This window comes from Elephas maximus, chromosome 9 (assembly GCF_024166365.1).
Source record: "Elephas maximus indicus isolate mEleMax1 chromosome 9, mEleMax1 primary haplotype, whole genome shotgun sequence".
NCBI lineage: Eukaryota > Metazoa > Chordata > Mammalia > Proboscidea > Elephantidae > Elephas > Elephas maximus.
The window spans coordinates 66,574,876-66,586,902 of NC_064827.1; the positions used below are offsets into that span (position 1 = coordinate 66,574,876).

At 42.1% G+C, this 12,027-nt stretch overlaps 1 protein-coding gene across 8 annotated transcripts in view; it reads right to left on the reverse strand.

Moving 5' to 3' along the window:
* Positions 1–12,027, reverse strand: part of ASTN2 (astrotactin 2) — a 1,062,617-nt gene that overhangs the window by 663,314 nt on the left and 387,276 nt on the right. For all 8 annotated transcript variants that reach the window (XM_049897085.1, XM_049897083.1, XM_049897084.1 and 5 more), the window contains one exon: positions 4,786–4,932. In XM_049897085.1, the coding sequence (XP_049753042.1) occupies positions 4,786–4,932 (147 nt within the window). The remainder of the gene's footprint in view (positions 1–4,785; positions 4,933–12,027) is intronic.

A 12,027-nucleotide genomic window follows, 5' to 3' on the forward strand; every position in this document is an offset into this window, starting at 1 on the left:
TGGCTCCAAATATCTCAGTTATTAGGAACATAAAAAATATACAGTTTTATGTGTGTGTGTATCCCTGTGTGTGTGTGTGTGTGTGTGTGTGTGTGTATTTAGCCAAATAAAGTGATCACGAGTTATCCCTGATCCTCACCCATTTCTGAGTCTCACTTCATTTCAGAGTCTAGGCAAAGAATAGGTGAAGTTCAGGATGAGGTAGTAAAGAATATTATTATTATTAATAATAAAAACACATTCTGAAAAAAAAAAAAGAAAAACCTATATTCTGATAAAATAATTCTGAATCAGAATATCCTATACCCAAGCCAAACCCATCCCTTCACTTCTCTTCTGTGGCCTTATGGAAATGTGGCCATCTATTCTCATGAAATTCCCTGGGATGGGGAACTCATTATCTTGCAATGACCCCTTTCCAATATTAAAAAAAAAAAAAATACTATCACAACTACTAACATTTATACAATTTATTGAGCCATTACTAGGTCCCAGGTACTGAGCTAAAAGTGTTACAAGCATTATTTCATGTATTCTTCATAATAACTCTATGAGATAAGTACTGCTTATCCCCACTTAACAGATAATGAAACTGAAGCTTGAAAAGTTGAATTGACTAGCACAAAGTCACACAGTCAATAGTGGAGGAAAACATTTCCAGAATAAAGTTGCATTTTCTCCCATCCTGGCTACCATCACCGCCCATATTGCTCTAGGTTTGCTTCCCAGGGCCTCCCAGAACAAGTCTGTTCCCAAGACAAATAAGAATTATCATGGTCTATCTCTTCTCTGGAAGCTTGGGGCATATAAATACTTTGGACTGAGTGGGGGAAGGTTCAGTTAGACTTTGGCTTTCATCCTTTGGTTCACTGCTCTCTCGGTGTGTTAATCTGGCCAAACCACTTAACATCTCTGAGTGCTACTTTTCATGTCTACAAAATAAGGATGCTAAGTCCTGCCTCACAAGTTTGCTATGACAATTAAATAAGGAAACTCATGTTAGTGTGTTGAACACTGCCAGATACGTAACTGGCACACTCAATAATATTAGTTTTATGTCTTGTTTAGGTTCCTTCAACTTTTCTATAGAATGATTCTTTTTCAAGCTTTCGTTAAGAGGTCATTAGATATCTATAGTATGTTTGCAGTCTCTTAACACCAAGTTGTCTCCTTTGGACATGTTCCAATGTATCATTCATAGAACAGAGAACTCTAGGTGTAGTGTCAACTGCTTAACCTCTGTGATCAGGGCTGGTATGTTATAAAACTTAAGGGTGGGACCATTCACACCGTGTTAAATACTATAGGAAACGCCTGAAGTTGTACCATGAAGCCGCTCCATTAATATAATTTTGATAAAGTCAAAGATGGAGGAGCCCACAGTCCCTTATCAGTGCTCCAAGGGTCTTCAAGGAGTTATCCTAGCTGTTAGATGGAAGGAACTTAACACACAAAATACAGGCACAGTTCTCAATCTTTTTTTATGGAATCACCTGGAATTTTTGTTACGAATATTAATACCTGGACTCCACCCACAGAGAGTCTGATTCACTAGTTCTGGAGATCATCGGCCCAGATGGTCTAAATGCAGGTATCAATAGGCCACATCTGGAGAAACGATGCTAAATCCAGTAAGCCTGGCGTCAAACCCAGTCCGTCTCTTCACTGTGTCACAGCTAGTTGTTCACTTCTCAGCAGGGCAAATAACCACTGTTGGCCTTGAGGAGGTCTGGACTAAGAAAGGAGGAGATTTGCCAAGGGCTCCGATGGGAGGCTGCAGTCAATATGTATTGCTCTTGCCAGCTGGGCTCTGGTCAAGTGCTGTGTAGTGCTGACCTTTTCCTCATAATGGGTGGCAAGCATCAAGTATAACATGCAATAACACAAGGGCAGATTTCATTTTCTTCCCAAAGACGGGGCCCATTACTCAGCTCCCGCCAATGTTTCAACACCATAGACAACTCAGTGTTCAAGGCTGGCTGGTAGCTCCACCTGCTAAGAAAGGGTGGATGGTTCCATAGTTGAGGGAGGGAGTTCATGCAGGAAGGTGAAAAAGGATGAGAACTGCCATGGCCATGAGCCTTGGGTGATGTGGTCTTAAATGGAGCCCTTCCCATTTGAGGGAGGTTGCTTTCATCCTGAAAGATTTCACTCATTAAGATGTGAGTGTGTTTTTAGTGTGTTTGTTTTTATCTTTGCCAGTGGCATTAGATGGGGGCCTATATTATGATGTGGGTGTATAGATGTATGTAAAAAAATTGTTGAATCATATACTTAAAATCTATATTCTTTACTGTATTTATGTTATATCTCAATACATTTAAAAACATCAAGGCCAAATGATGTCAAGCGTTCAGGGAAATAGGCACATAATAGGAAATGGGCACTTTGTCTCTTGCCCTCCCCTCCATGTTACTCTTCCCCCCATACACACATACCTCCAAGAATCAGCTAGAAATCCCACTAGTCTAATCCATAAAAATTGGTCCTTGCTGGAGGCTTCTCTACCTTCACAGAAGACAAGGTTCAATTCCTCTCTAAGTCCTGCTTTCCTTATCTGTCAAATGGGTTAATAAAGACCACCTTGGAGAGCGATTGTGGGAATGGAATGAGCAATGCATACAGAATATCTTACCCACAGGATGCACTGACATCATGCTGGGGAAGGTTCTCAGAAATCTTGTTCATCCCCAGGCAATCAAAGCCTTCAAGTGTTAACATTTTCAAGTGTTAAAGTCAGTTGCATTTGGGGAGAGGAGCCGTATAGTAGACTCTCTGTTCCATTTCCGTAACTGAGAATAGCTACTTTCATCTATTCAGTTTCCTATATACCTCCTTATCCTGCCATGTCCCAGCTTCTGAAGTCTCTTCCTCTATGGATTGTTGTAAGGATAACAGTAATTGTAGCTACCATCTATCAGGCAACTACAATGTTTCAAACATTCTACTAGGCATTTTACATACATTATATCATTTAATTTTATTTTCAGATGAAGAAAATGAGACTTGGGGAGCCGAGTTGCCTCTTCTAGGTTTCACAGCAAACTAAGCAATGGAACTGAGATTTGACACCAAACCTCATTTCAAAGGATGCATTCTTGATCAAGGCATTATAGCATCCAGGGGCAGAAGATTCCATTATGACTTGATGGAGACCACACTTTGGGCTGGGTTCCCCCAGTGCTGCCTGCTGCTTGCTCCATCACATGCCCAGCATCTGCACACCCCATGGTTTTATTCCCAATCTCCTTTGGTCTCTATGCAGTCTGTGGCCTAGTTTTGCTTGACTTACTCTCCCTTTATGCTTAGAGATTTAATAGACAAATCACATAAAAACATTTACAATTTTGCTTTAATTTAAGCTCCATCCATTCCTTCAACACATATTTTTTGAACTCTACCACGGATCGAGCACTGTGGTAGTCCCCAGGGATATAATATTCCCACCCACCCCCACCCCCCTCCCCGTGACTACTGCCTTCCCAGAGATTCTAGACTAGTAGGAGAAACAGACTAGTTCTCAGGCAGTTATAAAGTTCTAAGTCCATGACAAACCTCAGAATAGGGACCAGAGAGAAAAGACATCTTGTAATTCACCACATTTTTTTTTTTAATCCTTCCAATATATCAAGCTCATTTTGTGGCTTTCCTGGGTAATCATCCTTAATTTTGCTATTTCCCAGCAACATGTCATTTGAAAACCAGATAAACATAGAATAGAAGTAGAAGTTGTACTCTTCATAATAACCCTACAAGTCAGGCACTGTTGTTGTACCCATTTTATAGGTGCAGAGACTGAGGTTCAGAAAGGGTAAGTCATTTGTCTGATCACCAGAGTGGCAGACAAGAGAACAAGTAAATGAATTCATGTCTGTATTATTTTAAACCCTGTGTTCTTTAGTCATTAAGTTATTTTATTATGACCTTGAGCAAGTTACTTAGCCTTAACCCTAACCCTAACCTTAACACATTTAATAATAGTAATGCCAAGTGAGAACAAGATTCTGGAGAAACAGGCACCATGATATCTGGCTAGAGTATGTAAACTGGAACAACTTTTCTGAAGGGCACTTTAGCAATAGATATCAAGTACCTTAATCAGTCTCTGGGACCATGCTTTGTGAATGGCTGTAGTGACTTTAGTGTCTCACTAATTCAAATTAATTGAGTGAGGAGTAGAATGTAAGATACTTATAAAATAGATTTACAGGAAATGAGATATGAGTACTCTCCAGGTAATTCCAAGAAAGTTCCAATCATATTCCTTGTCATATGTTTTTAATTAGTAAATATTCTTTTGGGATATTTTGGAAAAATATCCATAGAAATGATAAAACTTAGTAGCTTCTCTGAAGTAGTTCAATCTTTACTTCCCTAATCGCATTTGAATTCTTTATTTAACACTATTCTTTTGGAGCCCTGTTGGCACACTGGTTAAGAGCACAGGCTGATAACCAAAAGGTCGGCAGTTCAAATCCACCAGCCTCGTCTTGGAAACCCTACGGGGCAGTTCTACTCCATCCTATAGGGTCGCTATGAGTCGGAATGGACTCAACGGTGATGGGTTTGGTTTTTTGGGTGATTTTTGCCCAGAGAGTAAAAGCAATCTTTTGTTTAATTGAAATAATCTAGGACTCTAAGTGATAAAGGCCAGTTCCAAGGAGAATTTGGATTTTTTTTTCCTTCAATGAAATTCTGAGGTTGGTCATGCATGGAGGACATCTGACCAGCTGGGGGAACAAGACACCGAGTAGGTGTGGCGCATTTCTGATGCTCGGCTCTTACCGTCTGCGATGAAGTGCTCAGGCACATGCAGGGTGACCTTCACAGTGAGTGGACAGGACATCTGGCTGCCACACACCATGGCCAGGATACAGGAGCTCACAGCGATCAGTGTCAGGGCCGTCTTGTTCACTGGGCCTTTCAGCAAACCTAACAACACAAGGACACACAAAGATACATAATTCCATGAGGCCAGGAAATGGACATGCAATGTAGATTGGGAATCCTGTTATTTTCCAAATGGGAAGCTGGAAAGACAGACCATGTTTTTCAACCTCTGTTCTTGCAGTGCTGACTCAGTTGTCCCTTGTTGGGTCCTAGTCTAACTCTCTGCACAATGGGCTTGTTATTCCATTTGGTAAAGATAAAGGAAACAAGCTCCCTAAAATTGTGGCAATTCTCACACCTCCCCTCACAATTAGGTAAACTGTCTTGGATAATTATTAATGATATTAAACTCTCCAATCTCTTTAGAAGCAAGTGAGAAGATACTCTGTTGCTGAATTTAGTAGGTATAGTAGAATGAGCAAGTTGCCCTGATGGCACAGTGGTTAAGCGTTCAACTGCTAACTGAAAGGTCAGAGGTTCAAACCCACCCGCCAATTCACTAGACAAAGATGTAGCAGTCTGCTTCAGGAAAGATCACAGATTGGAAACTCTGTGGGGCAGTTCTACACTGTCCGATGGGGTCACTATGAATCTAAATTGACCCGACAGCAAAGGTCAATGGACAGTAGAATGAGCACGGGATTTAGAGTTAAACAACCCTGGGTTCAAATGAAGATATTAGCCCTACTGGCTATGTGATCTGCTTCATTCTCTGTTTTCTTATCTGTATCATGGAAAAAAAAAAAAAAGTTGCTGTTGAGTCAATTTCGACTCATGCCAACCACATGTGTGTCACAGTAGAACTGTACTCCATAGAGTTTTCAGTGGCTAATTTTTTGCAAGTAGATCACCAGGCCTTTCTTTGGAGGTACCTCTGGGTAGACTCAAACCTCCAACCCTTTGGTTAGCAACCAAGCATATTAACCATTTGCGCCAAACATCTCATAGGGCTACTGTAATGATTATGTGGCATGATGTATATATATAGTGCCTGCCCTCCAGAGGTGGTTCATAGGTAGAGATCAGTTCAAATCAATTTCACAAGCATGTATTGAGCACCTACTATGTGAGATGCATACAGAGTTGAATAAGAATAGTCCCTGTTGTTCAGGAGCTTAAAGATAGGAGGCAAACGCAGGCTCAGCCCCAACTAGTCAGTATCCAAGGCAAGTTTTGCTAAGAGCTAGGAGAGAGGGCAGAGGATGGGGAGACGAGTTTTGTCTAGGAAAATTAAAGACAATTTCACAGATGCGATAGAATGAGTAAATTGGATTCGCATGGCCAGAAAAGCACTGGGCCAGCAAAGAACTTCTATGGAATCAGTCCTGAGTCCCCTCATCTCTGATTCTTTCAGCTTTGCTATTCACATCCACTTTCAAGGGTCTGATTATCATCTTTAAAGCAATACCTCTCAAAATTTCCATTACCTGCCCACATTCCTCTTTGAGCAATAAATCAGTTTCTCCCCAACCTCCCTAGGCATCTTTCCATAGATGTCTACCTGGTATGTCAAATGCAGCAAGTTCAAAACTGAGTATACTATCTTGCCCCTAAACCCTTTTCCTCTTTCCGGGCTTCCCAACTTATTGAAAGCTCCACCATTTACACAAGCCAGAAACTGACACATCACCTTTCAATCATCTGTCTTCCTCATTTACAGCCTCCAAATAGCCATGTCATCCCGTGTATTCCATGTCCTGAGCATTTCCACCTCATTCCCCTCATCTCCCCTATCATCTGTTTCCTTGTGGGATGAGGGGGGTATAGGCACATCTGATCACTTCACCCCCTGCTGTAACCACTTCAGCTGTTTTGCAACATCTGGCCACAGGATGCAATCCATGCTCTCCAGCCTGGTGTCTGAGGCTTTTCATCATGGGTTCCTAAACTCCTATCTCCTGATGCATTCTCCTCCCTGGCCCAGGTGCAGGCAGGACTGCATTACTGCAGTGCTCCTTCAATCGACACTCATCAGCATGTTAATATTAGTGTAGGTTTTGCTTCTTTTGCACAGAACGCTACTTGTTTCCTTGTCCATTCATCACGCTTCGAAATTCACCATAGATGTACCTTCCTCACTTCCTAGGTGGACAAACTGCCTACATTAATTATGCTTCCCAAAGTTCCTTATTGAAACCCTAGAGTTCAGTAACTAGACGGCAAACTCCATGATGGTAGGCACTATCTCTTTTGCTCACCATTGGATCCCAGTGCCTAGTACAGTCTCTAGCACCAGGATCTCAATAAGTGCATTATAGCATCCAGGGATGACAGAAAAAACATTAACGATCAGAGCTGCATAGGTGCTGACCAATCAGAAAGCACGCCAACCATAAACAATGCCATATTGGTGGGTCCCAACAGAACAAAAATCATATGACAGCCCAGTTTGGAATTGCTTGCAAAGATATCTGTTTTTCTTAATAAACTGTAAGCTGCTTGAGAGAAAGAATCCCATCTTCACCAGCATTGTGTCACCTACACCAAGCTCATTGCCTGGCACCTAGAAGTTACTTAATATAAGAATAGGGTCCTTGTCTATATTTTTCATCCTTTGACTCCCAGCCCATGGTGTATGGTGGGGACTATTCATATATTTGTTGTTGTTAAGTGTTTGTTAAATGTAAGAGGAGATCAAATAAAAAGACAGTTCTGGTGTCAGGAGATGTGAAATCGCTAAAACCTAAAAGCATCACAGAAAAAAAAGAAACAGGTTTTATCTCTTCTCCAAGTGCTACAAAAAGCTGTTTCAAACTCTAATAATACAAACATTTTAGTAATTAAATAGCATAAGCAAGCTAACACAATGTTCTCTATTAGCAAGAGTATGGGCTCTGGGTTGGTGCCTCACACAAGCCATGGTACTCCAAGCTTAGAGAGTTAATGATACCGTGCAATAGCAGTTGGCAGCAGTACAGAGTTTATACTCCATACAGTCTGTTGTGGAGGAAGAGTCTGTGAGGATGAGTCCAACATGAAACACTTTTTGGGAAAGTGAACCAGGCCCAGAGGGTGAGATGGGAAAAGTAGTTAGGGGCTTCTGGGGTTGGGGAGGAGGATGCCCTGGACGGTGAGTCATGGATGACATTGTCCTGTGGATCCCTGAGGAGGCATCTCTCATACCTGGTCCATACAGCAGCAGAAATGGATGTGACCAAGACATTCCTTTCATAATCAGCTGGCTACCAGAAATACTACCGAGGCTCCACAAGGGCTGACTTCCTGTCTGGGAGAAGACGGCTGAGGGGCAGGAGTGGGGGTGCACATACTATCCTCCTAGGGCCATGCTGGGCTCATGGCATCCCCTGTGTCACTGAACCTTCATAGAAATTCGGGGTCCTTAAGAGTCAACGTGGGAAGTGAAGTCACTTTAGCTGTTGGCCCTTAGTTTTCTCACCAGGAAAATAGAATTTAAAATGACTTATCCTTCAAGAATGTCCTAACATCTAACGAGGCAGTAATGCCAAATGCCCAGCACAATTTCTGACACATAGTAGGCCCTTGGTTAAGCACCTGACTGCTAACTGAAAGGTTGGCTGTTTGAACTCACCTGGAGGCTCCGTGGGAGAGAGACCAGAATATATTAGGAATTGAATGATTCTTTGCAGAGACTGAGACAGGAGGAATAAAGGGAGGGACTTAGGAAGAGGGAGAGTTGGTGGGAGAATGTGAATGAGCAGTGTCCTGGGGCAACCATTTACTCAGAGAGTGCCTGGATCCCTTCGTTGTCTCTGAAGTCCAGGAAGAAGAAAGCATGCAGGTCAAGCCTGCACTGAGGCCAGATGCCCATGGAGCAGCCACTGGGGCTTGGGAAGTTGCCATGGCAACTGAACCTAGTAAAACTGCATAGTAGGCCTCAGACAAAGGTGACTTCTTAAGCATTCCTGCCCCAGGGCACTGAGCACCAGCATGCCACTAGTTCTGAGTCTAGACAGTAGCAAGGTAGGCAATATCCATCCCATAATGCCCACCCCCTCCCCAACCAGGCTCTGTACTTTATTGGTGGAAACAGAGATGGGAAAGGGAATCTCCATTTGCTGAGTGCTTACAATGATTCAGGCACTGTGCCTAGCACTTACACCCATCCATTCAACCAGCCATTCATATGTTCAACCACTTTTTTTTACTGAGCATCAACTTCTTCCAGGCATTGTTCTAGGCATGGAGGATATGCTAGTGAACAAAATAGCCAATGTCTTTGCTCCTGACATTTCCATTATAGTGGGGGAGAATGACCTCATTTTATCCTCACAGCAAACTGTTGTTACTGTCATTAATTTATAGGTGAGTAGGGTACAGAGAGATTAAGTGACTGGTCTAAGGCCACCCAACTTGTACGTGGCAGAGGTGGGATTAGAATCAGTTCTCTTTCGCCAATATCACACTCCTTCCCACTTTACCAGGGAAGAAGGATTCCAGCATGGTGGTATATACTTGCAGAAAGAGCGTGGCCTTTAGAGCCAGACAAATTTTGGCTTAACCACAAAATCTCTGTGACACCTGCAAGCTGATTTAATCTCCAGAGAATACTACATCTTCGTCTGAAAGGAGTGATCTACCTTCACAGCTGACATGAAGACAAAATAAGATAATGGATTTAATTGGTGAGAAAGAAGTGCTCATTAAATAATTGTTCCAGATAACACCTTGAGCATTCTCAGATGGCAAAGGCCATGGTTCTCCCTGGTTCACATCCAGGTTTATAGTTCCCTCCCCAACACTTGCAGTGAAATGAATTGTGCTGCAGGAATAGAATTCTACCAGGGCATACAGATTGTTGGGACTGGACAAAGTTAATAATCTGATTTCCCTTTCACTTCCCCTCCCTCTTATCCCTCAACAACTCTCATGGCAGTAGGGAACGGCATAAAATGCATTGCGTGAGAAATTCGACCGGAAATAACTTGGCATTGTTGGTCCACACGCTGCCTATAATTTGAGGCTTGATTGATTCTCGGTTTGGAAATGCCAGGTTGAGAGAAGAAAATCAAATTTAACTTAAATTTGGAATTGAATCAATCACATTTTACAATGAAGAAAACAGATCTAACCCTATCAGACTGTTGTGCGTGGAAAACTTAAGAGCTGCTGTGCTCCCATTGATTCCTTCCTCCTGATAGTCGTGAGGGAGGAGACTAAGTCTTGAGCTGAGAAAGAACTTCTTTCTTTGGAGTGAAGGAGAGGGATTCTAGAAACCCATGAGGCAGACAGGTCATTTAGAATAAATAGAGGAGGCAGAGCTTTGACTCTAGACACGAAGGTTTAAATCCAGACTCTTCCATTCAGTAGCCATCTAACCTTTGGCAAGGTACTTAAACTCTCAGAGCCTCAGTTTTCTAATCTATAAATGGCAATGATAATCCCTAACCAGTACAGGATTAAATGGGGAGGTCATAATTACAGCACTAAGCATAGTTCCTGACCCATAGCTAGGGCTCAGTAAACTCTAGGTTTTTTTCCTTTCATCTTACTTTCTCAAAACTCTACTGCCCAATACTTGGCACCCAATACTTGGCACCATCAGAACATGTGACACCTTCCCCTGTGCTGGGATTCTGGTTTTTACACTTCGTTGCTGGCCACCACGAACAAGTCACCTTATTCCTCTGAGCTTCAATGTCCTTTCTGGAAATTAATTAATTCAGTAAGTAGACACAGGATCTATCTACTATGAGCCTGACCTTGTATTTTGTGGCCTGTTATATCCCTAGCGTCTATAAGCATGCCTGAATAGAGTATTCAATAAACATCTGTTGAATGAATGAATGCTAAAATTTTGTTCTCTTTTCTACCAAGAGGTGTCAGTATTAGAATATTGCTATTGGTTCTTTTCTAGCCACATGTATCCACTCCCTTCCTCTGACAAGGATTAGTCCCTGCCCTGACAGAAATCACACAAAAAGCTCTTGTTGAGGCCTCCAATCTGCCTGCGTATCAGGGTGACCACCGCAGATTGCTGGGGTGCCTCATTAACCTCCCTGACCACCACCTGGGACTCCTGCAGCACCTGAGCTCCAGTACCTCTGTGCTTCTCTGTTGTATTTCTGGAAACTAAAATTGGGACACGTTGTCTGACAAGTACAAGTGTCACGCTGGAGGCAGGAGAAAAGAATATTTGAAATTAGGGCTTTCTCGGAAACCTTAGGTATGTGGTCCCATATCCTCAGCCTCCCTCTTATACCTGGATTCTCCACTCACTACGTTAATGCAATGTCTCCATATGCAGCTTCCTTTCTGCTTCTTACCGCCGGGGTCCATGTCTCTTACCATCCCCTCTCTCTGTCTTTGTCATGGACCAGTGTCTTGTGCTCTTTGATTTTGGCACTCTAAAACCCATGGCATCCTTAAATCACATTTATGTTTTCTCAATCACCCATCTATTGTAAGATTTTTTTATAAGGTCTGTGCAAGCGTACATTAAGCCCTTGATTTTGTACTTCTAGAGACAGCGAACCCAACCCCTACCAAGTAGCAATTCTGTTCTGACAGCTTAATGTACTAAACTATCCTAGAATCACATTCTATAAACCAATAGCACACTGCTGTCCACATCACACAGGCCACACCTAATGCCTCCTCCCCAGAGCAGCTATTTAGTCAAACATGTCAATTACATTGCCTGGAGCTTTCTTTCCTCCAAACCAAATATTACCAGTTTTAATTTATTTCGCTGAGGTCATATATTGACTCTTTTCATTATAATTTATATAGATTTCCTTTTCTTAAAATGGTTTTCCTAATGAAAAATGTCACAACTGGCATCACCATCATCATCATCACCACCACCACTAATGTTTATAATTTATTATGTTCCATACAATATAACTAAAAGCTTTTCATGTAGTCTCTCATTTAATCTTCACAGAAAAATAATGCACTCATTTCTATTATTACATTTTACACATAAGGAAGCTCAGGCTACCGCTTGTCAAAGTCTATGTAGCTCAAAAGTAATAGGGCTGAAATGGAAAATGGTCTGTCTAAAGAGACTTCAGAGTTCAAGCTTTAAACCACAACCCTCCACAACTGCTCAATCAACATGCTAGACATAGCCTGAGTAGGGTAGGGAGAACACTAACTGCCTAGCTGCTTAAAGACCCCAGCTTGCCCTGACACTGTGGATGATCATGACTGTGC